Source organism: Lytechinus pictus, chromosome 4, assembly GCF_037042905.1.
Source record: "Lytechinus pictus isolate F3 Inbred chromosome 4, Lp3.0, whole genome shotgun sequence".
Lineage (NCBI taxonomy): Eukaryota > Metazoa > Echinodermata > Echinoidea > Temnopleuroida > Toxopneustidae > Lytechinus > Lytechinus pictus.
The window spans coordinates 22,408,827-22,433,960 of NC_087248.1; the positions used below are offsets into that span (position 1 = coordinate 22,408,827).

The 25,134-nt window shown below is 37.1% G+C and overlaps 1 protein-coding gene across 3 annotated transcripts; it reads right to left on the reverse strand.

The window, feature by feature from the left end:
- Positions 1-884: 884 nt before the first annotated feature.
- On the reverse strand, positions 885-20,751 carry LOC129259333 (coiled-coil domain-containing protein 174-like). 3 transcript variants are annotated; one of them, XM_064098648.1, is made up of 11 exons: positions 20,714-20,751; positions 17,329-17,448; positions 13,451-13,561; positions 12,478-12,578; positions 11,137-11,198; positions 9,666-9,816; positions 8,887-8,988; positions 7,535-7,698; positions 5,922-6,016; positions 4,348-4,576; positions 1,770-3,905 (listed from the first exon to the last, which is right to left on the reverse strand). In XM_064098648.1, the coding sequence occupies exons 2-11, from the start codon at positions 17,365-17,367 to the stop codon at positions 3,331-3,333; spliced, it is 1,629 nt and encodes a 542-aa protein (XP_063954718.1). In that variant the 5' UTR covers positions 17,368-17,448; positions 20,714-20,751; the 3' UTR covers positions 1,770-3,330. The 3 variants fall into 3 exon arrangements, with proteins under 3 accessions (XP_063954717.1, XP_063954718.1, XP_063954719.1); XM_064098647.1 differs by lacking the exon at positions 20,714-20,751 and having other exon boundaries at positions 885-3,905; positions 17,329-17,501; XM_064098649.1 differs by lacking the exon at positions 20,714-20,751 and having other exon boundaries at positions 12,478-12,575; positions 17,329-17,443.
- Between the last annotated feature and the right edge of the window lie 4,383 nt (positions 20,752-25,134).

A 25,134-nucleotide genomic window follows, 5' to 3' on the forward strand; every position in this document is an offset into this window, starting at 1 on the left:
CTACGAAGATATCTGGCGATACCCGAGTGAACGCACGAGCCAAACGACTTGTCGTGAGGGCCTTTTGGAACCTGACTTGGATTTCTTAGGTTAACCATTGTTTCAGAGTTGGAATTGCTACCTGAGAGGTAGCGGCCAATCAGCGAACGTTTCTCGCATGACGTCAGCATATATTGAATATGCAAATATCGACTCTCGCAATTCATCATGACTGCCTCTGAGTCCGAAGAATTATTGCTGAAAAGTACAGAAATTGTATCGCAAATGCTGAAAATATCAGCATTCAAGGAACTACAACTGAGGGCGATTCTATCAGTCCTTCGAGGACACGATACGTTCGTAAGTCTCCCCACTGGATATGGCAAAAGTGCCATTTACCAGGCCATCCCGTTATGCAAGGCTTATCTTCAGAATCAGGTCGCAGGCACCAGAACCACCATAGACTGCACACCTCCGACTCCGTCAGCGTCGGGTATGTTAGTGGTTATTTCTCCGTTGGTCTCGCTCATGAAGAGTCAAGTGACGGCATTGAGAAAACTCGGACTCGGAGCAGTTCACTTAGGGGGTGCGTCGCCAGAGGAAGAAAAAATGGTCAAAGAAGGAAATATATCTATGTTTTCATGAGCCCAGAGAGTGTATTTGAACTATTCCAATCTTCCGGATGGCATGACAAACTGTGTGCAAAAGCAGTTGATGAGAGTCATTGCATCGTGAAATGGTAGGTAGTACTGACACTACTGTTTAAACTGTTTAGTGGGCAGTGATAGGAATTTTATACAATAAACACCATGAAGTGGTGTCCTTGAAAGTCATGCGCTTATCCAATTTGTCACATTTTTACACCCCTAAAAAAATCAAGGCTTGTTTTTTTTGTTTTTTTTTTCATATTGCCGATTTCTTTTCATTTTAATCTTGTATCAACTATCAGCTTTCCTCTGGATTTGAAATGTCACATAAAGTTTCCAAGTAATACCAGGGCTTGATACTAGCAGTGGCCTGGGGCAACTTAACCCTAATTCTCCTGGGGGGGGGGGAGCCATAATGGCCCCCCCCCCTCAACAATTTTCGCGATATATCTGCTGCGCAAAATTTTCTGACCTCGCCGCTAACCGACTTTTTACTTTCAAGTCTCGGGCAAATTTTGAGACCAAATTTGTGACGCCCGGGTACGCGGTTATGATATTACGCAGCATTATGTAAGTGCATGTCAGACCCAAAATTGCTCATAAACGTGATTTCATGTACAAATCCAATGCAAATTGTGTATTTAGCCAAAATTCATAAATGTATCATTATTTCTGCTTTTACTGATTAAACTTAATTAATTTTGCCTTGTTTATGATCAGAATTAAGTCTGGAACGACTTCCATCGAAAAAACAATAAAAAACAAAAAGTAAAAAAACAAAGAAATACATAAGAAATTTAAAAAAAACAATAAAATACATAAGAACTCGGTCTTGGTACCAGAATTTTTTTCATTCACAATTGTTAGGAACGCTATAAAGAATATTTTCACCAAAAAATAGCATTCTAGGAGCTTTATTTAGTGAATCAGAGCAAAAAGTATGATTTCATGAATAAATCAGCATAATTAATTCATATAAAATAAAAATTAATTAATTCAGTGAAATATACCAATGCAACTGCGTAGATTACATCATTCTCTACCATCATGCAAATTTTCGTTGTGATCGCGCAATCCGCGGCTGAGATCTTAAGGGGGGGGCCATAATGGAAAATACCCCGGGAGATTTAGGGTAAAATTGTATTTTTTTTTTCTATTTTTTTTTTTTTTGAACCCCATGATTCAAATTTCTTTTATGAACGACAAAGCTTATAAATATACATGAATTATTTTATCCATCGCAGTTTGGCTTCTGTGAAAAACACAATACTACGCATGCACTGTTGACTATGATTAATAACATTGCCAATAGAATTGACACATATGAGCATACTGTTGGTTTTTTTTCTGGATTTCTCCAAGGCTTTCGACACAATAAATCATGATATACTACTGTACAAACTTAATTATTATGGCATCAGAGTGATAGCCCTGGAGTGGTTCAGGAACTACCTCAGCAGTAGGCAACAGTATGTTTCCATGGGAAATTCTATTACAAAATTAATTTCATGTCGAGTTCCACAAGGATCAATTTTGGGTCCACTACTTTTCTTGTGTACATTAATGGAGACAACCCTTACAAAGGGTTTGGTCAAGGATGTAGTCTCCTCGGCGCCAAGTATAGTAGAACCGAGACTTTCTCATCTCCCATATGGAAGGTTGGTGAAATAAGACGGGGTATCATTTGCCCATTTAAGGGGTGCGTAGTTGTCCTTGGGAGGGACAAACTCGCTTCTCACCCTTTTTTTTCCACGCAGCTAACATCCAGCCGAAAATAGGAAGAACTGGAAACAACAATGTGCGATTGACAAATCTGCAAGCAGCCCAAGTAACAAACCAAAAACCTTGCAAGTCAACGCATTACTCCATGTGGCTGGCCAAGAGGCAATCAAATTTACAACACATTCACCAATGGAGAAGACAAGGACACGCTCATGAGAAAATTTGACGATCATTGAACGACACATAGCGAGTGAAACAATTGACAAATTTGCGACTGATCTGAACTGGAAAGGAGCAACATGTGACTTTAGTCATTTGCAAGATAGCTTGATCAAGGACAGAATAATACTGGGTATAAGAGACACGTTTCTGCGCACAAAATTACTGGAACTGCGCGATTGTCCGATGCCCACGCCCACATGAATGAAGCATTCATTGATATCAGTGGACTAGCAGTGACTTAGCTTAGTTTTAGGAATAATTAGTTTGAAATTTTCACATAAACATCGTGAAATTGAGCAATTTGAACTGTGGAACATCCTTACAAGAAATAGAAAGGAACATAAAGACTATTAGAAGCAAGAAGGGGAGTATGTATCCTAAATATCAAATGAAGATATTTGAGGATTATGGATGTAAAATAGGCAAGAGCAACAAGAATAAAGAGTTTTATATAAATGGGGGCATATCAGTTCAGCACATTATTTTCTCAAAAGTTTAAGAATTTGTTTCATTCTTACAATCTGGTTGTCTACATGATTAACAAAAACTGATAATGAAAAAAAATTAAAAAAGAACCACAATACTCCATGCACCATAAATCTGAAATATATGGATCAATGGATCCTGATGAGACTTAGAAATTACATCAAAGTATTGGAGCAGTTAGAGGTATTGAGGAATATTGGCAAAACAAAAATAACAATTTTCAAATACAATTTTTTTCATTTTCTCACTGTAATCCAGCAGCAAAGAAGATCATTCACTTTCCTGCGTTTTTCCTGAAAAATGACAAAGCCGAAGCTATGGCTCCCTCGCTATCTTCAACCCTTGTATCAACGGACTCAACTGTAGCTGTAGGCGTATTCGCTGTTGTAGTCCGTTCTGATGTCCCTCTACTGACGGTACATCCGAACCCCCCTCCGGTATTAAATGGTTGATTTGAATCCAATGACCCACTGGGTGCGTTCCACTGTGACCATGTGGCAGTGCTAGACTTCTGCCCAGTCGTTTCTTTGACTCTCCCATACACCGATGAATAGTCCCTTGGAGGTGGCAAGCTCATTTTGCTCCGATGACCCGCATCAAGAGAGGAATCCTGATAGCGGACATCTGGCGGGGAAATGTCTGATGATCTTGGAGTAAAAGGCATCTTGACAGTCTTTTCTGTGGCTGGATTTTGGAAGGTCGAGTTGTAGTCCTTTGGCGGGGGGTATAGAGGGGGTTGATTTTGACCTCTCTTATGGCTAGTTGCATTGTAGATGGATGGAGGGGCAAACTCCACTGGTCTCTCATCCCTTATGTTGGTTAGCTTCTGCTCCCAGGCTGATACTGGCTCTAAAAATAAAAAATAAATAAAAATACAAACCAATTGGTAATACAATGAGCATGTATGGAGCTGGGTCTTTATTATAATTAATTCATTATTTTACAACAGGAATGGGAGAGATTTCCATGAATATTGTACCCTAAACTTTCATCCTTTTGCCAAGTCATTATTTATTTGAACAAATTATACAATGGAACTCATTTCATTTGGGGTATTGGATCAAGTTTAATCTGGTAACTCTACTTGATTTTTGATTGGCCGAGAAGCACTGTTACCATGGTAACTGTCGGATAAAATGGGACTTGTCGGATAAAAAAATCAGAAATCCTTTCATGAGATGCTCCGTTTACATCCCACAACTTTTCTGACATCCTACGGCCCGTGACCATGGTCCCGACTTTTGTTATATGGGTTGGTTTTAAATTAACAATATTGTGAAACTGAAGTCACCTTTTCCAATATCCCACTCTCTGACTGTGCTTTCCTTTGGCTTTGATTCCTTCTCTGTTTCTTCTGTCAATCTCTTATCTTCCTTCTCCTCCTCCTCTTCCTCCTCTTCTTCATCCTCGATCACTTCTCCCTTCTGTCGTTTTCTTTCCTTGATCTTCTCCAGTCTGGCTTTCATGGCGGCCTTTCTCTTCAGCTTCAGCTTTTCTCTCCTCTCCCGCTGACCCATGGTCTAAAGAGAAATCAATCAATGTTAATTATAGTTGTGTTATTTTAATGATCACAACATAAATTTAACAAAATCCACAAAGCAATCTTAGTATTTTTCATGTGCAAATAGGAATTAATTGCCAAATAATTTTGGAAGGAAATGAGTGATTGCTGAGTATTCACCACAATACGCATTTAATTCTGTATGTAGACTTTTTTTTCCAAGCAATAATAATACTTGTGCCCACATGTGCCCATATGTGCTTATCTGTGTTGGCAATTTCAGCATACTTAGTTGTCAGCATAGATCTGAATATTCAAAATGCCTGGATTACATAATTTATGTCAGGACTTTAAAATAAATTCTCACTCACTGCCATTATTCAAGTTTCCACGTAGCTTCAAACTTCATTTACATTACCGGTATATTATCCCCCCCCAAAAAAATTACTGAGAAACTTTTGCTTAATATATGAGGAAGACAACTAAGGGCGAGTCTGCCTAAGTAACATCTCCTGGGACCACAGATTTCTCTTCATGACATTTGATTAATTGTTCTCTTCTGCATGCATTCATTTCAATCATATGAAATATTTTTCACAACAAAACAAACATAATAATGGATTACCGTTTTTGGCACCAGACGTAAAGTGTACTAAACAATATAATTCCAAACAAAAATTGAACTACTATCAAATTATTACAACTATTACAATTGGCAGGAAGTATTGTCATCATAAGCAGACTGCTTTTGAAAAAAAATGACAATCCCAGATTCAATCTCATTAATTAATATACATTTATACAGCAGAAGGGGTATATTTAAAAAAAAACATTGGTTCATAGTAAAGATGGAGAAGATAAGGATGAGGATGATGGTGACAATGATGAAGATGAATGCTATGGAGATGATGATGGTCATGATGGAGATAATGGTGATGGTTAAATCGAAGGAAGAATGATTTCATGATAGACTGAAACAATGATACAGAAGTTTAACTTCAAATATTCTTAACAAGGATTTAACATTTGCCTGAAAAGAGTAAAGCGACGAAAGTCTTTTGATTGACACTGGTAGAGAGTTCCATATACCACGGTGTCTTATGGAGCTTTCAATAGATTAGAGATAATCCAGCCTGAAATATTGCTTCCACTTATTAGGTCATTATTCCTTCTAATAGAGAAAGTTGACTCACGCAGGCTAAACAGTAGCGTGGAATTTTTGGCTATATGCGTGAGGAATATGTTTTTTACATTAAACTAGGTTAAATTAGGTTATAGCATGGGCATTCTCTGTCAGAAGTGGTGTACACATTGTTTTTAACAATTACTTCTGTGGTATATACTTTACATTCATGGTGACTCACCTCATCTCTGAGAAGTTGTAAAGTATCCATTTGATCATTTCTCTCGGTCTGATCCTTGGAGAAGTCAAAGTACCCTACGCCCATATCACGGACCTCTACAAGGATGAAAATAAAGATAGAGAGAAAAATTTAGACGAGACACATCAGAAGTGGTAATGGTTCATTGGTTGTTCCAAACATGTTCAGTATATGCCTCCAAACATGGAATGTGCAATGAAAAATGATTTGAAACAAAAATCAATTATAAGTTATTAATTCCTGAAAAAAAGAAATAATCAATAATTTACAATTATAACTTAGAAATTATAAATTCATGATTAATGATCAATAATTAATAATGGCTTATTAATTGGTGAACAGCAATCAATAAGTAGTACACAATAATTTAGTAGATATTAATAATAATCATCAAAATAACAACACTTGTCAATTAATATACTCACCTCAATGATAATCAATAACCACAAGGATATCAAATTGCTGGAAGTTATTCTACATTATAAGGAGAACAAGTGGAATGCCTCTGGCCGTCTCACCTGCATCACGCGATTCAATATAGCAGCAGTGCTGATTTTGAAAACTACTATAACTCGCACAAGATGTTCAGTGATACTTGGTTACTCTTATTTCCACGTTTTATGAACTAGACCAATACACTTATAGAGATATGATGGCAATTCAACAAATACCCCCAACGTGGCCAAAGTTCTTTGACCTTACATGACCTTTGACCTTGATCATGTGACCTGAAACTCGCACAGGATGTTCAGTGATACTTGATTACTATTATGTCCAAGTTTTATGAACTAGACCAACACACTTTCAAATTTATGGCTGTAATTCAACAAATACCCCAATTTGGCCAAAGTTCATTGACCCTAAATGACCTTTGACCTTGATCATGTGACCTGAAACTTGCACAGGATGTTCAGTAATACTTTATTACTATTATGTCCAAGTTTCATGAATCAGATCCATAAACTTTCAAAGTTATGATGGTAATTCAACAGATACCCCCAATTCGGCCAAAGTTCATTGACCCTAAATGACCTTTGACCTTGGTCATGTGACGTGAAACTCATGCAGGATGTTCAGTGATACTTGATTAACCTTATGTATAAGTTTCATGAACTAGGTCCATATATTTTCTAAGTTATGATGACATTTCAAAAACTTAACCTTAGGTTAAGATTTTGATGTTGATTCCCCCAACATGGTCTAAGTTCATTGACCCTAAATGACCTTTGACCTTGGTCATGTGACATGAAACTCAGGCAGGATGTTTAGTAATACTTGATTAACCTTATGGCCAAGTTTCATGAACTAGGTCCATATACTTTCTAAGTTATGCTGTCATTTCAAAAACTTAACCTCAGGTTAAGATTTGGTGTTGACGCCGCCGCCGCCGTCGCCGTCGCCGCCGCTGTCGGAAAAGCGGCGCCTATAGTCTCACTCTGCTATGCAGGTGAGACAATAAAAACTGGTAGCTCAAGCTAAAATCGGGGAAGTAATAGCAGCGCTTTGTATCCTCAGGCAAAAAGCGCTATATAAATCCAGCTATTATTATTATTATTACTAAATTATTCATATTATCTATCAAAATCACAACTCACCATCATATTTAAGATTCTGATAGTGGGTGGAGCCAAGCGGCCCTTTTGCAGCCTGTTCCTCCTCCTCCTCCCACTTCTTCCGAAGCATCTCACGATACATGTCATTTGACATCAGATCCGGCAAATCTTCCTTCTTCTTCTCCGCTTCTTTCTTCTCTTGTTCTCTATTGAGGTGAACGCAGAAAACAATTTGTTCATAGTCAATGTGAACTGCCACGCCCAAACCAACAATAAGTCGCCAGGGAAGTTTCCCTGCAAATAGCCATAATAGTAATTTGGTCTTCAAACTAGAAAAATTTGAAAATTAGCTTCTGAATGAGTAAATCTTCTTCTACACACTGTCAAAATTTGAATACAAATTATTACAAGATCGAAGAGTTTCTATGACACCATTTTTTGCAGACTGCTTGAAAGTTTCATTGAGTCTGCACAGTGTGTACATGTACATCTCATGCTTGAGTGACCCCAAACCTTGCTTTCTCTTGTTGAATATCTTCTACACTCAATCAAGTACTTGTGACAGTTATTGTTGATCAATTTTAACGAGTTATGTACCATTTTTAAAGCTTAGGGATGTGGGTTTCTTTTACAGCAAAAGGAAAATCTCAAAATGCATTTCTGGCAACTTATTGCTGGTTTTGGGGTGGTTGGTGACGTATGGTTAGGTTCAGTGTTGCCACTATGGAGGTCAACACAGGTGGAACTTTCCACCACTAACAAATTTCTGACTGGCTCTCAATGCAATATAACACCTTGACCCTGTTGGAATCAAATGCAACTCTTAATATCAACCGTAGCTTAATTTTTACACCAATCAGAAGCAAGCATTTGGGAATTTCCCTCGCTTTTGTGAGTTGTGAATAAATGCAATTCAGCAAAAGCTCCCTAGCCACACAACACTAATTTACCAACTGACAAAGAAAATGTTTTGACAAACAACTAGGCAAATTAGGAAGATTGAAAAACAAATGCCTCAAGTGTCCTAGCTGGAAGTTAATCAATCTTTTGGATGGTGACAATTAAGGTCGACCCAAGATGTAAGTTATCATATCTGATTGATGCACGTCTGAAAAAAAAAATTACATACACTCACAATCAAAAGAGATCTTTGGAAACATTTCAGAAATTGGATATCAAAGTTTATCACTAATTTCAAAATGAAAGGTGTGTAGATTGAGAGTAACATTGTCTTTCTGGAGAGGCTACGGAATTTTGGCCTTGTAATATTAACAAATATGATTAATTGTAAATTTAAGAATTCCTGTTAGTCTATAGCAAATCATGTACAAATATATTTGCAATCAATCATAAAATTGATTGTATCTCTTTTAGTAACAGGGTCCCAAACTTACTTGTAGACTTCAGGATTGAGTCTCTTATCCATAGAAACAAGATTGGGAAGGTCCTTCCTCATGCAGCGTCTTGAGCGTCCTAGTGTGTCTGTATAGTCCACCCTGGGGAAAATTACAAAATGAAGCGAAGTATTTGAGGAGTTTGATCACAGAAAATAGACCAATATCAAAATAGCTAAATTCTTGCCATGAAATTCACTTTGAGGCAATTCCATGAGATAATCAACCATTTTGCATGCCTGACCTAATCTGCGGAGCGCAACACAGTACCTGATTACAGTTCTGATCAACAAGTGCTTCTTTTCTGTTTCTGGTAATTCCCGTAGGAACTTGGCAGGACAGCGTTTTGCTCGTAAACGCCAAGCTGGTATATAACCAATAACATTTTACGTCTCGGTTAATCGTTCATTGCGGCCGACATTATAGACGACAGATATTTACTCTCAGGTCTTTTTATGAAAAATTGAGACAATGGCAGAGTGAGGATTCGAACTCTCAACCTTGCGATTATGAGTCCAATGCTCTAACCACCGGACCACACTTTACATAAGACTAGCACAAATAAAACTTGCTGTTTCTATGCACAAGTCAAAGGCAAGGACTTTTGAAGTCTCCATATTCAGACCAATTTCCTCCAGTGAAGAGCTTGCCCTGCAAACATTAATGCCTGGCCCCATATTTCTCTACTCTTATCAATATTATGACATGTTTTATGATATAGACCCAAGAACTAGACTTTATATCAAATGCTATAAAGCTTTCAAGAGCATGTTTCTCACCATTCCTCATCTGGATTAGCTGGTGGTGAAATTTCCTTCTCATTTGTCTCCTCTTCCCTCTCAAGTTCTTCAACTCTCCGCTTGAATTCTTCTTTTTGATCCAAGGCCTTCCTCTCAAAATCAACCAAAAATCTTTCATCGGAATCACTCTCTGATTGGGAGATCACATAAGACACACAATCAATAAAATGGTCCACACATATGCCCATTATACAGAATAAAAATAATGATACAGATTATATTCTTAGGAATAATTATAATGATCAATGTAGAGTTTTTAATGACGCCCCAAAACACGCATTTCGGTCTGCACAACTTGCCTGTGCAGTATGAGACAGTACTGCCTAAATTTGACTAATATCCCATAAGCATTTGTACAAAATTTCTGTTCACTATGGCACCTTATTGAACGATCTACAGAGCATGTACAATTGAGTGAGGTATACAAGGTACACAATTATCTAGGACTTGCTTTGATATAATCCATGAAATATAATGCACATAATAATGGCATCACAAAGAGCTTCACGTAATTTGCATGATTAAAAAGATCTTTTGAAGTAAAGTCAATGTAACTGATTGTGAGAAGAGACATGATTTTGCCATTAAAAATCACTTTAATTTTTCAGGAACAGATAATAGTAGTAACATTGGATGGCTTTATTACATGGAATACCAGGAATATCCCACTCGTTAGGGCCAATATTGCACTCATCTTTGATTCATGCAATGTTTGCCCTAACTCATGGAATATCCCTGGTATCAAATTCTGAACCATCCAATATAATAAAATGATAAGCAACAATTATATGGTGCTTAATATAATGTATCAAAGCCCTGCATACCATTATCCCAGCTTTGGAATACATGTATACAGCTGGTTGTATAACGTAAGGTGTTTATGTTGATGCTGCACTGTACTATCATGAAAGGGGCTTTGCAAGAAATTTGCGATCAATCACAAGTCAATTTTAGATCCCCAAATCAATTGTAAGTCTTGCAATTTAATTTTAAAAAATGCAATTTTATTGTGTGTTAACGTTTTCTTCTGCAACTAAATGACTTGCCATAATACATTTAAGATTTATTTTTCAATTACAAATCTGGAAATGAAATTTTACAATGAACTGTTAACATCTGCAATCAATCACTAATTTGGTGACAACCCTTAATCCTATTGCAAGAGCCTGTTGAAGAAATAATAAAGGAGCTTGATTTTCACTAAATATGGTCCCATTTAATAAAGACCTGTTATAATACCAAATGCACAAATTCCACAAAAAGTTTCCAATCAGCCAATAAAATGGAATGATATCAGTTGCTTGGTACTATTGCCAATTTGATATTTTTTATATTAAAAGTTTTATGAAACGAGTCCCAGAAGTGCGCTTTAGGACTTGTGTCTGATTTTTAAATGCAATCCTTGCTGAAACAGACTGCAGTTCCATTAGAAATTAAAATAATAACCTACCTGGGATGAATCCATCCTTTGTCATCTTCTCGTAAAACTTGGCCTTGGCTTCCAATTTATTCCTGCAAAAAGAAAAAAACACATATAAAAGTAATCAATTTCATCATTCTGTCAAAGTATTTATTATCAATTCAATATCTTTAATTTCTTTCAATAGATAAAATAATCTTATCCATGTCCGCAATGTCAAATTTTAAAGAAAATAACAATTTTTTTGCTCTACTTACGGTTCTAATTTTACATGAACTTATTTATTGGAATAAAAATCACAGTTAATGATCATCTTTGCAAATGATATTCGTAACAGGTTTGTCAAGATCAAAAGAAATGTTGACAAATAATATGCAAACAATTACACACAATCAAATCACCACATACTAAAACTAAATGGCAAAAATGCCCAAAACATTACAAAAAAATTATGGTAGAAAACTAGAAACTTGCATTGCAAGCTTTGATAACTATTTTATTCACACAAGCGTTGAAATAAAAAGGGATATCTCTACTCTTTCCAGGGGCAGAAATCTCTCCCAAAAGGTAGGGGGGACAAGCAAGGGGCTGGAAAATTTGACAAGCCCAAAAAAAAAAAAAGTCATCATTCCAAAAGTAAGGTCAGCTCGTCCTAAAATATATGTTTTATTTCGATTTTGAATGATGTATTTCTTACCATCATAAAAGACCACAAATAGTAGGGGGGACATTTGATATTGTGTCCCCCCCCTACTATTTTGAGTAGGGGGGGCACGTCCCCCCTGGGATTTCCGCCCATGACTCAAATTTCAAGTAGAAGTTTTTATTGTAAAAATGACACCACCATCCCCCCTAGTCTGCAGGCACAGACCCTGATTGAAACTTTGATCAACAAGTGTGTCTCCATGCAAAGACTAGCACAAACAAAACTTGCTGTTTCAATTCAGGGCCTTCAGTACACAAGGCAAGAGTAGGCTGCAATTCAGACCCTTTACTCGAGTCAAGGGTTCGCACAGCAGACTACATTCCCTCAAAAAAAAAAAAAAAGAATGGTAGAAACATGCCCGATGACTGATAAGTAATGAAAAAAAAAGAGGGTTTGTCACTAGATATAGTTATAATTAAAAGTTGTGATAGTTAGATTGATCCCCCTTCAAAAGTATCAATAAAAATATGCACGTCTTGATAATGATTTATTTGACCTGTACACAAATGATATAGTAAAAATATAGTCACTGATATATGAATTATATGTTGTGATAGCTAGAATGATCCCCTATGAGGAAGGGCATTGAAACCCCAACCCCCTAATAATAGGATTACTGCTCAAAGCTGCACCTATGTGTATCATTTATTTATTCAATAACTTACCTTGCATTGTCAAGCTCATCTCTTTCATTCGCCAGCTGCTCTAGGTCCTTCTCCGCTCTTTGTTTCACTCCAGCATTCTTCTTGTTCCAGATGGATGGCTTCTAAGATGAATAAGAAAACAAATAAAATATGATGAGGATGGTGATGGTGATAGTGATGATGGTGATGATGATGATGATGGTGATCATGATGATGATGATAATGGTGATGATGATGATGGTGATGATAATTGATGGTGATCATGATAATGATAATGATGGTGATGATGATGATGGTGATGATGATAATAGTTGTGATGGTGATAATGATGACGATAATGGTGATGATGATGATGATGATAATTGATGGTGATGATGATGGTGATGATGATAATGATGATGATGATGATGGTGATGATGATGGTGATGATGACGATGATGATGATGATGATGATGATAATGATAATGATGATGATGATGATGATGATGATAGTGATGATAATTGATGGTGATGATGATAATGATGATGATAATGGTGATAATGATGGTGATGATGATGGTGATGATGATAATAGTTGTGATGGTGATAATGATGACGATAATGGTGATGATGATGATGATAATAATTAAGATGAATATTATGATGGGGTAGATTAAGAAGATGATGGTTACAATGATTTATAACAATGACAATGACAAAGATAATGATATTCATGATTATGATCCTAGATTTGATCAACAATGTCCACCTGTCCAAACTTTAGCTTGTATACTTTATGAATAATGAAAAAGTCAAACCAGAAACCTAAGTACAATACAGTAATAATTAAATCACAATAGAATAACACGAATTATCAGAAAAACTGAAATCTTCAAACACTTCATAAGTATGTGTTCTGGTAAAATACAACTGACCTTAATTCCTGCTATTATTTTTGAATAAGCTAGTCTGAAAGACATTTTAATTTTTAAACTGAAAAAGAGCTCTTTTTTACCTTAGATTCCCCATGTCTGTTTTTACTGGATGAAGCACTACTTCCAGGTTGAAGACGGTCTCTCTTTAGTTGCTCCTGCTTCTTAAAAAGCTCGGCCTTCAAGCCAACCAACTATAATCAAAGCAAACAAACAAACTTAGAGATGATAATTGATGTCACAAACATACAAGCGATAACTTGACTATAGACTATGAACTTATTTCTGTTCACCAATTTACAGCCTCTATACACAAAGCAGGCCCTGAACTGATCTAGGAGGGAAAATGAGTGGACTGGCGCTGATTAGAGATTGGGAGACATGTGCCCTCTATTACCGTGTTTACACGTGCATTGGCTTTTGGTTCAGAACCAAAAGCCGATGCAGAATCGGCTTTTGGTTTATCTTGCACCGCGTTTACACGCTGTCACAGCTTGCGGTGCAGAATCGGCCCGTGTGGCAAAAACCTGAAATGATCCGCGCACCAACAATACACATCATAATAAAGACAACGCTGGATTCGTGCGCTTACAAAGTACGTCATACTGATAAAGTAAATGAAATGCGCGCCAATTGCCGATGCAGAATCGGCTTTCTGTTTACACGTAGAAAAAAAGCCGATTCTGCATCGGCTCGCGGTTCTGAACCTACTACTTTGGTGGTGCAAAATTGCAGATTCTGCACCGAGAGCCGATGCAAGTTAATCGCGTTTACACACAACAAAAAAGCCGATGCAGCGTGTAAACACGGTATATGTTAGCTTTGGGAAAGAGAACTTCCAAACACCAAGGTCCAATCTGGACTAGCCCTGATCCAGAGGAGGTGGCAGAAGGTGCAGGGTGCACCCGTGAAATTTGCCCCCCAAAAGTTTAAAGGCTCACCCTGTAAAATACCTTTTGGGGAGAGAAAACACCACTAATTTGCTTTTCTAATAATTTGGGGAAAAATGCACCCTTTTAAAAAAAACTCCAGGAGCCATGTCTGCAAAGCAAGGGCACACATAGGTGACAAATTTCATACTAAGGCATTTTTTTTTCTTATTTCTCCCTCTAATAATGCTAAGCTAATGCTAAGCTAATGCTGTAGTCACATTTCCCCTACGGCGAGTTGAAAACTGATGTTTCATTCATTTTTATTTAAATCATCTATATGTAGCTGGTACAAAAAATGTTAAAACTGCCGTTTTCGATTAGCAGTACAGCCGTCGTAGGGGAAATGTGTAGCAGTATTACCATTAATTTTATCCTGCGGCTATGAAAATGAAAAACAAGATTTTAGACAGGTTTAGGCTCTAGGCCTATATAGAATCTGAATGTAGAGAGTCTTGTTGGGTTTTTTTTACAGACAGGAAAAGACCAGAGGTACGAGTAAGGTACAGCGAACTCATCCAATGTGCAAGGTTATGGTATAACCTTGTCCTCTGTTAGGAATCCCTGTGGTGGCTGTGTGGTGAAAAAAGGGTGGCAATTTTCAGGCTTATTTTCTCTTGTTCTTGTAGGGAGTTTGGTGACTTTTTGAAATCTTGAATCCCAACAAATTTGATATCGTTGGAAAGCTTGTGAAATATGAAAAATAACGGTGCTTCAATCAACTCATTGTCTAAAATATTGAGAGAGATATTCCAATTTACAGGGGAAAATAACTACTTGATTTCTTTCTTGACACTGTCAGTATTATAACTTTCATGACTTTGCTCTGAAGTAAATTGATTTTTTTTTTAATCTAAATTAAAAAGAGAGATCGTTTGGTGACAATTTAGACCAACTGTACTTTCCACCAATAGAGGGCCCACACAAAATGAGCTGAAAATTAAAGTTTTTGAGTGCTGATCGAGGTGAACAAAAAAATGATCCCCAATTAATCATTAATAATATGAAAAAAAATCATAGTGTACTGTATGAAACCGAGGCGCGATAGCTCAGTCGGTAGAGTGGGGGTTTCGGATTCCGGTGACCCGGGTTCGATTCCGAAGTGGTGCGCTAGTGCCCTTAGGTAAGGCATTTATCCTCATTACTAGGTCCCTCGGAGTAGACCAAAAGCTTCTGTCTCTGTTATATTGGTTGTTCCGCTGAACTTCGTTGGCTCCATTCACCAAATACAGAGACCAAAGTTCTAACTTGTTAGCTCGATTTGTACAGGGGACTCAATGGCCATATGTTTATGTATTTAAGTTCGGATTAAATAGGGAAGTGAAGTTGCGCGACAGCCGAAGTAAGTCACTGTTTTTTCCCCTTTTAAGTTTATTTTTCCCCGCTTTGGTGCATTTCAGGCCAAAACGGAATAACAATCTTAATTTTGGTACAGGTCTTTTTCAGTAGAGGCGCACGGTCAATATTGGAGACTGTCTCCAATGTGGGAGATTATCTCCAATATCAAGAGACTTTTGTAAAGAATTTGGGTATCCAATTTCAGAGACAGTCTCCAGTTTTGGAATCCAATTTCCTTTGTTTACATTTGCTGCAAAAGGATTAACTTGGCGGCAAATAAAAATGTGATAAGCAGATTCCTCATGAAAAATTACCCCTTTTCACCTTCTACTTTAAATATTCACCGTCTACTTTTGTTTTGATAAGGATTTTTGTTGTCAATCACACACAAAACAAATGGGCTTCTGACCTCAGTGAGACAAAATTTTGGGTGGAAAAAATCATGCTTTTGTTGGTTTTGTTTCTTTTGTCCTTTTGCAAAGCAAGTCTCCAATGTGGGAGATTGTCTCCCCTATTGGAGAGAGTCTACCATATTGGCCGTGCGCCTCTACTGTTTTTATATAGGGCCTACTTTTATGAAATAAAGACAAAAATCGATGAGCCCCGTCAGGGGGATTTTGCATTGTTAACCCCCTAATGGTGGCTGCACGATAGCTAACCCAGAGAGCTCCCGCCCGCACAGCGGGCGGGAGCCCAGAAGCTTACCGTGTATTTTACCATTGTCACCGGACTAGGGTGATTTATGGTCTAAATATTTCTCCAAATGAATTGTGAAAACGGAAAGTATACAATTACCACGATTATATGGATGAAGGTCTAACGAGTGGCAGATTCCTGACATCTGGGCACAGTCTGGAACCTCAAAAAAACGAAAAGTTCTCTCCTTCTACCCCGTCTCGATCGGCCATTTTGTTACGATTTTTAACAAAAATGGCCGATCGAGACGGGGTAGAAGGAGAGAACTTTTCGTTTTTTTGAGGTTCCAGACTGTGCCCAGATGTCAGGAATCTGCCACTCGTTAGACCTTCATCCATATAATCGTGGTAATTGTATACTTTCTGTTTTCACAATTCATTTGGAGAAATATTTAGACCATAAATCACCCTAGTCCGGTGACAATGGTAAAATACACGGTAAGCTTCTGGGCTCCCGCCCGCTGTGCGGGCGGGAGCTCTCTGGGTTACACGATAGCAAGCCGTCTGTGTACGAGAAATTTAAAAAAAAATTTAATGTTTAAAAACTCCTCGAAACAGACGGCTGCCAGCCTTGGAGTCGGAGAGGACCTTAAGCCGTTGGTCCCCTGGTTGCTTGCTCACAGGCCTTCGAAAAATTCGTGCTTTCTTAATCTTAGGCTTGCCTTAGCAGTCAAAAACCTTGGTAAAAAGTGACATTCTAAAGAATTTTTAAAATGCGTGTTGTATGATGCATATATATGTCAACATGTACAGGCAGGATGACGGCAGTGAACAAGTGGTACGGCTGCGGGCAAATTTAAGCCAAGTAGAGGCGCGTGCGGCGCAGCCGCAGGTGCATGTCGCCATGCCATGTGCACTCGCCCGATCTCTCAATTCATATATTACCGTACCGGTATATAGGTTACAATACAGGCTACACCAATATTCATAGGTGGGACTGTAATTGTACATATAGCTTCTAGCATAATTAAGAAAACAAAGTTAATCCTGCAAACTTACTGAAGAGGCATTAACGTTGATTTTTGATGATTTATTCATAGCTGAACTATCATATTAAATTCATGAAAACGCTCCGGGTCCGAAGATGATCTTGTACGGTACTTTTACTTTAGTCTATGACTATGGCCCACTGAACTAGAGATACGTGGAATACGTGTCCCTATTCTCAACGTACACAAAGCCGTGCGGCAACGAAGAGCATCGGACTTCACGCTCGACTGAGCGCGCCGCCATTTTGCTAGGTCAATACTGGCTATAGTCGACAAATGCTGCGTGTAGGCAGATGGGAGAAAGGAACGCAAAGAAAGTGTTTCTTGTGCTGTTTAAAGTTTTAGTTTGCTTTGTTACATCATGAACTATATGTTATTGAATACTTTCATAACTGAAAGTGTTGATTTAGTCACATTTTTGTATTAAAGGGGAGTAAACATACAGACATGAAATCATAAAAACTCGACCTTTTTCACGCGAAGAAAGGCCCAACAACAAATTTGCTTTCTGAGTAGGCCTACAATTTGTCTGAACAATAAAGGCCTACAAGCTGGTTGCATTTGAAAAAAAAATCTGTTAACGATTAGAAATCTTGTCCCTTTTCTCTAGCTTTTTTTTAAAACCTCCCTTCTCATTCAACTATTCATCTCATCTCATTTTCTCTGATTTTCCTCTTCTGTCCATCTCTCTTATCCTCCCTTTTCTCCATCCCCTTCTATTTCTTCCATTTCTACTTTCATGCCCCTCTCTCTCTTATTTCTCCCCTTTATATCATCTCGATCTCCCTCTTTATTATTTTTCCTTTCTCTTTGGCTTCTTTCTCTCTGATTTTCCTCTTCTTTCTCATCTCTCTCTCTCTCTTACCTTCCCTTTCTATATATCCCCCTTATATCTCTCTTTTATTTCCCCATCTCCCTTATATCAAGCCCTCTTATCTCCCTCTCGTCTCGCCTTTCTCTCCTCACCTCTTTCTCATTCCTCGTAATTTCCCCCTTTCTCTCCCTCTCTCTCTCTTTCTCTTTGATTTTTCTCTTCTTTCCATCTCTTCTCGTTGATCGTCTGTTTCTTGTTTTCTCTCCGGCTGCATCTTTACCATTTTGCCTTTCTCATTTCAACTTTCTCTATATAAATTTTGAGTAAATATTCCCTTCCCTCCCTCTCGTACTGTTCAATCACACATTCAGGGTGAAAAATTGAATAGAAGTTTGAGGACAAGAAGGTTGTTACTTTTAATGAGCCTTCAAAGTTGGACCTTAATTCGTGTGCTCAGCCATGAAATATCTACTTAGTACAGTGTATATAAAAATGGGCACAATATAATTTGAATTCTTATGAAATTTAATTTGGAAGAGCATGGATGTTGCACGACATGTGCTTATACATCAATACACATTTACATAAAGGAAGGGGTGATGGATAAACAAATTCAACTCTAACAAGTTTACTAATTAGAGCACAGATCAGAAAAGCATAGCAATGGTAATTCCATTTAAAAAGTTGTGGCACTAAATTTCGCTTATTTTCACATACCAGATAATTATATGCATATCCTGGTCAGTATATATGAAATATTCCACATGTCAAAAATTGCACAAAAAGACCACTACCTCTTGTCAAATATTTCCAGGGTGACCAGACATCCCGTATTTCCCGGGATCGTCCCGTATTTTGCTCCTTTGTCCCGGCGTCCCGACAAACCCTTCCCGGGACACCTATCTGTCCCGTATTTTTAGAATATTGAACAAAATGTAGTTGATACATTTAAAAGTGACGAATTTTCATCAAATAACCTAACAGATGACGAAACAGAGACAACAATAAATCGATAACTAAACTTTTGCAAAGTTTTGCGGGTGATTTTAACCTAACCCAATAGGCCTACATTGCAAACGAGCTGGCTTCCTGCCTGTGTGTGGCAGGCTCTATGCATGTAGGATCGGAGCAGATTCTCAATGGTGCAAACAATCTCACATGATAAACAGTTTTTCCACCAAAATAATCGCAAAATCGGCAGGAATTTTTTATGATCATATATTATAGATTCTCAGATTACTGATTTAATAGGAGGAACAAGTTTTTTTAGTTTTCATAACTGGATCTACATGTAGTTGTTTTAGCTTTCGTTTTGAGTCTTGTTGTGTAGGATGCCGGCGCTGTTTCCTCTAATTTGTAAGTTGACAATGTTTCACTTTGAAATTTAATTCATTTCTAAACCACTTAGTTTTTCAAAATTTTAAAGATAAAAAACACCAAATATATCATTGTTATTTCTGTTAGATGATTGGATTGCTTTTGTTTGCTTGAAGTTTGAACTTTTTCCTCTTTCATTTTTATTCTTCATCCTTCTATCCTTCCTGCTTGCTTTTTTTGTTCCATCTATCTTTTAATATTTCCTACCTTTCTTTCCTGATCCAGTCTGTGTGTTAATTTTCTTTCTTTCCTTATTTCTCTTATCTGCCCTTTTTATCTACTTCCTTCTCCCTTCCTCACCTTTAATTTCTTTTCGTTTTTTCTCTCCTTCCATTATTTTTTTTCATTCTCTCATCCCTCCAATCTTTTCTCCCTCTCTTTCATTCTTTATTCTATTTTTTTTTATAATTCTTTCTTTCTTTCCCTCCCTCCCTTCTTTCCTTCCCCCTTCATGTTTTCTTCTTTCTTCGTTTCTTTCTTTCAAAGAATGAAAACATTTTTCTTTCCTTCATTCTTTGTTTCCCTTTTTTTTCTTACTTTTTCTTTCTCACCTTTATTTTGTCTGTCACACATCTTCCCTTTCTTTCTTTTTCTTTCTTTCTATATTCAATGAATTCAACGAATGACGGAAACCTTTTTTTCTCTTTTATTCTTTCTTTCATCGTCTTTTTAATTATTCTAATTTTCTTTCATTTTTTCCCCTTCATTTTCCCCTTCATTTTTTCTTTCTTCTTTCTCATTTCATTTCTTTTCTTTCTCTCCTTCATTCTTTCGTTCACCCTCCCTTCCAATTCTTTATATTTTTTTCACAAGTATAATACTGTGTAGCCTTCTTTGATGATTTTTTTTTTGTCGATTGTCCCGTATTTCATTTTTTGAAATCTGATCACCCTGATTTAAACCCCTTTTTTAAACTACATGAATTACCAGGTCCCAGTACATTGTGCATATAGAAATATGTTTGTACATGATTGGCTTACTGACATTAAAATACACTTTGCCACACTAAGTACATCAGTATTAATCTTATATTTATAAAGAAAACATATTGCATCTTGCACATACTTTCAATTGCCTTCTACGGGCGCGTTCTCGAACAATTGACCTAGCAAAATGGCGGCGGTCACGTGATTTATCGAGTTCGCCGGCGATGTTTTGCTTGGGTGAACACGACTTCCACGTATCTCTAGTTCAGTGCTATGGCCATTATGGCTGAGCTGCATGCTGAGAAAAGTCAATGGTGTCTTAAATAACACAAATCGAAAACAGTTAATATAGTAAAGAAAAGGAAATACATGTACATTATTGTCAATATGCGAAAGTTTGAAGTCTCGATTATTGATGGACTAGATTTTGAACTTATTATTGGTAGTGATCGCCCCCCCCAAAAAAAAAAACACACACAAAAAGGGGAAGAATAGAACGGAAAAAGAAGGAAATAGAGAACAATTAAGTGACAAAATATTAGCTAGTTGATTGCTGACGCTCAAATGAATTAGACTAATGTGATTTTTTTTTCTTCACTTTAAAAAGTTAAAAACATTTACAATTAGTTTTCATTTTCTCAAAGTTTTAATAATGTATTATCTTACCCGCGCTCTAGAAAGAAAAGGGTAAAGGGAGTGAAATTCCTCCCATCTTTCCTGCACCCCCACCCCACCCCCATCCCGATGCAAGTTTCGCTTGTTCACTAACCACCCATTTGACCTAAAATTTTGTGGGGCCCTTGTCGGCCAAGTGATATTTTAAAACTATATTATTGTTGATCATACACTCTTGAAATAAACCAGTCAAATTGACTAGACAAGTAGTCAGCTGGGTGCAACTGATATTCTAGTCACATTTCTGACATATTATATTCTAGTTAGAAATAACTCTGTTCTAGTAAAATACGACTAGTAGTCAAATATGACTAGAATAACAGTTGCACACAGCTGACCCTATTAACTAGTCATTTTTGACTGATTTGTTTTTAGAGTGTATGTATAATTTATATGTGCCATACTGATATTAGTATCATAAAATCCAACTGACGACCATAGCAAATGAGACGGTTCCATGACAATTGCTCCGCCGACATTTGCTCCGCCGACAATTGCTACGCAAAATACGACAACTGCTCCGCCGACAATTGCTCCGGACAGTTGCTCCGCCGACAGTTGCTCCGTCGACACTTGCTCCGCCGATATTTGCTCCGTCGACACTTGCTCCGCCGATATTTGATCCGCCGATATTTGCTCCGCCGACAATTGCTCCGCCGATAGTTGCTCCGCCGACATCTGCTCCGATTATACGACATTTGCTCCGCCGATAATTGCTCCGCCGACATCTGCTCCGCCGAAAATTGCTCCGCGACAATTTTTCCGCCGATATCTGCTCCGTCGACATCTGCTCCGTCAATATTTGCTCCGCCGACATCTGCTCCGCCGAAAATGGCTCCGCTGTAAACTTCTCCGATAATGCTTGCATGATATATTACATGGCATACACAGGGGCCGCGGAACGGTTTTTAAAGTGGGGGGCTGCATGAGTCTAAAGTGGGGGGCTGACCATGCTAAAAATCGCAATCATATGGTCATTTTTACGTTTTTGTACACGGTTTTGGAAAAAAGTGGGGGGGCTGAAGCCCCACGGTTCCGCGGCTCCTGAATTCTGATACATGCATATATAGGAAGAAATAGAAAAAAAGGGGTAAGGACAAAGGAGGGATAGATATTATTAATTCTTATTCATGGTGGGGGGGAGCATTTGTGTAAGTTTTATCACGTGCCTGGTGATTAGGATGAAAAAATAAAATACGCGTTTTCATGTAATTATTATAACAGTACAAAAAACTTAGATATACCCCATTCTTAGCGTCAAAATCGCTCTGGCGAAATATGCTCCGAAGTGGAGATATTTGCTCCAGGTAAAATTCAACGGTACCCCACCTTTTTTGTCGAAAACCTGTACTCTAGTCACGCAAAATGTTTACTGTCGGCAAATTTTGTTCCTCACAAACATGACCAAGACATTCAGTAATTAAAAATTAATATTCACGAAAATACCAACTTGTGAAACGCTACATGTCGTGTCACCTTCTCGCCACACCCCTCCAATCTGGTTTCCATATCCTCTCGTATACACAGTGCTCTGGTCTCCACATCCACATTTAATTTCATTTATTTAATTTTCAACAAAATATAAATCAAATAAATACAATCATAACAATTAAGTCAACATCATAAAAAAATATAACAAGGTCATAAAATCAACTTGAAAAAGACATGTTATAAGAAAGTTACATACAAAGTAACCATGTGTAAAGGATTTGTGATTTATAATTTGTGAAAATGGAGGATCCCACTTAAAAGCAAAGCTTGTATATTGTGGGCTCCTCAAAATATGACATGCGAGAAATAAATTTATATATACAAATCAAAATATAAACCATGATTACCAACAGGAGACATCATTAAAAGAAAATATTTAATAACCAAAATATACGAAAATTACGCAAAAAACTCAGGAATGAGAAACAGTTACTGTTTCTCATCCACTTTCTTTCTATACTGTATAGAAAGAAAGTGGACGAATGAGAGAGAGAGAGAGAGAAAGAGAGAGGAAGGGGTGGGGGGGTGGGGAATGAATGTGAGAACTGCATAATGAACTACAGGGAGAGGAGTGTAGACAAACAGAAGCAACGTAGCGCATGAGTGAAAAGGAACGGTGATTAAAGATAAAAATATGTGATGATGTATTTTTTAGACGTGATTATAGGATTTCAGTAAGAAAGATTTTAACTTTCTTTTAAAAGTGTACAGAGAGGGGGAATTCTTTAAGTCGTTATAAAGGGAAATTCCAAAATTTTGGGCCTTCATAAATGAAAGTATTTTTGACTTTGAACGTCCTGAAAAGCGGTAAATGGAATTCATCTGATTGATTAGTTGGGTATTTATGAATGCTCTCATTTTTATGAAACATGTCATAAAAACAATAGGTAAATCATTGCTATTATATTGATAGAGAGTCAAAAGGGGCCTAAGCTTTCGATCCTAGCAGAATCTTCGTCGGAGGCAAAATGACAAACATATAAAGTGGAACAACCATAATATAGACCACAGACATTCAATGTCTGTGGTCTATATTATGGTTGTTCCACTTTATATGTTTGTCATTTTGCCTCCGACGAAGATTCTGCTAGGATCGAAAGCTTAGGCCCCTTTTGACTCTCTAATTTACTCCATTGGCTCTTTTTTTAGATAAGCAGTTTTCAGCAGCTTCTTTTTGCTATTATATTGATACATAAACTGACCTAGTTGAAATGAATATAAATCCTTAATTTTAAAAAATCTTGTTTTCGAAAGAAAAATAAAGAATTAGTATGAGAGCGTATTGGAGCCTTGCAAATAATCCGGATAACCTTCTTTTGCAGTATAAAAATCTTTTCTATCAACGTTTGATGGGTATTACCCCAAATCAAGAGACCGTAATTCAGGTATGGCAAAATCAATGACGAATAAAGCATAAATAATGAGGATTGTGGTAAAAGAAATTTCATTTTATTGATAACATCATGTCATATACACCGTAGGTTTTTAGATTATGATAATAAATAATAGTGAGTTGCTTTTTTGTTTTATGTTGATCATGATTGTTTTCTTCACTGATAGAAAAAGGATACTTAATTTTTTTTTAAATTAAAAAATAAAATCCATATGGTCCGCCAATAGTCGAATTATATTCATTCTGATGTTATAATGTAAGTAACAATTTGTTGTTGATGGGGGATATATATAATTTTACATGTAGTTTCAAAATAAAACAAATCAATCAAACAAGATTTTCTTCTATAAATGATATACCTTCATCTGTATATGGCCGCCTAAGAAGAAAATGAACAAGAAAGAAAATGAAACGGAAAGGGTGAAATGGTATATTATTTTCTGAATATTAAGTCAAACTCTTTAAACAAAAAAATCGATTTCTGTATTAAAAATGTCAAAAAATATGCTCGCTCGCTTCGCTCGCTCGCATCTTTTTAGAACTATTGTTCCATCAGCCATTTTTGGCTCATTATGCCACTGTGAGCGTCAGACCAGTAGGCCTATAAATAATCCCAGCTTGCATTTCGCGCTATTTAGTAAGATACGGAACATGATTGTGTGTGTTTTTTTTTTTTATTCCGTTTTCATATCCTATGAAAAAAAAGTTTCAGCTTAGCTCCTCCATAATTTAATTGGCAAGATTCGTATCTTTTTGATTAATTTCTGGAACGGATATCAAAATATTTTGAAATATTGAAAAAAATGAAAGGAAGGAGAATAAAATATGATACAAATAATACAACTACTACTAATAACAATGATAATAATAATAATGATTATAATAATAATAATAATAATAATAATAATAATAACAGTCATCTGGTTATCTATAATTCGCTTAAGACATGGTATGTATCTAAGCGCTTACATATTTATCACCCCGGTCATCATTTTAATCAGCTATTCCCGCACACAACGTATGCACATCCTCCACTCCCTGGGGAGTAATCCAGCCTGTCACCGATTAGGCGCACATAATGCAGGACAAGCTACAATGACTTTCACATCTTACAATTTAGCACATGGGTTGTGAATGGCA

Bases quoted from the DNA above. Each gene is read 5' to 3' on its own strand.
- LOC129259333 (XM_064098647.1), bottom strand. From the start codon at position 17,367: ATGAATAAATCATCAAAAATCAACGTTAATGCCTCTTCA. The intron at 9,817-11,136 runs GTAGGTTATTAT...TCTCCCAATCAG, and splicing joins AAAGGATGGATTCATCCCAG to AGAGTGATTCCGATGAAAGA. The intron at 4,577-5,921 runs GTGAGTCACCAT...ATTTCTCTTTAG, and splicing joins TACAACTTCTCAGAGATGAG to ACCATGGGTCAGCGGGAGAG.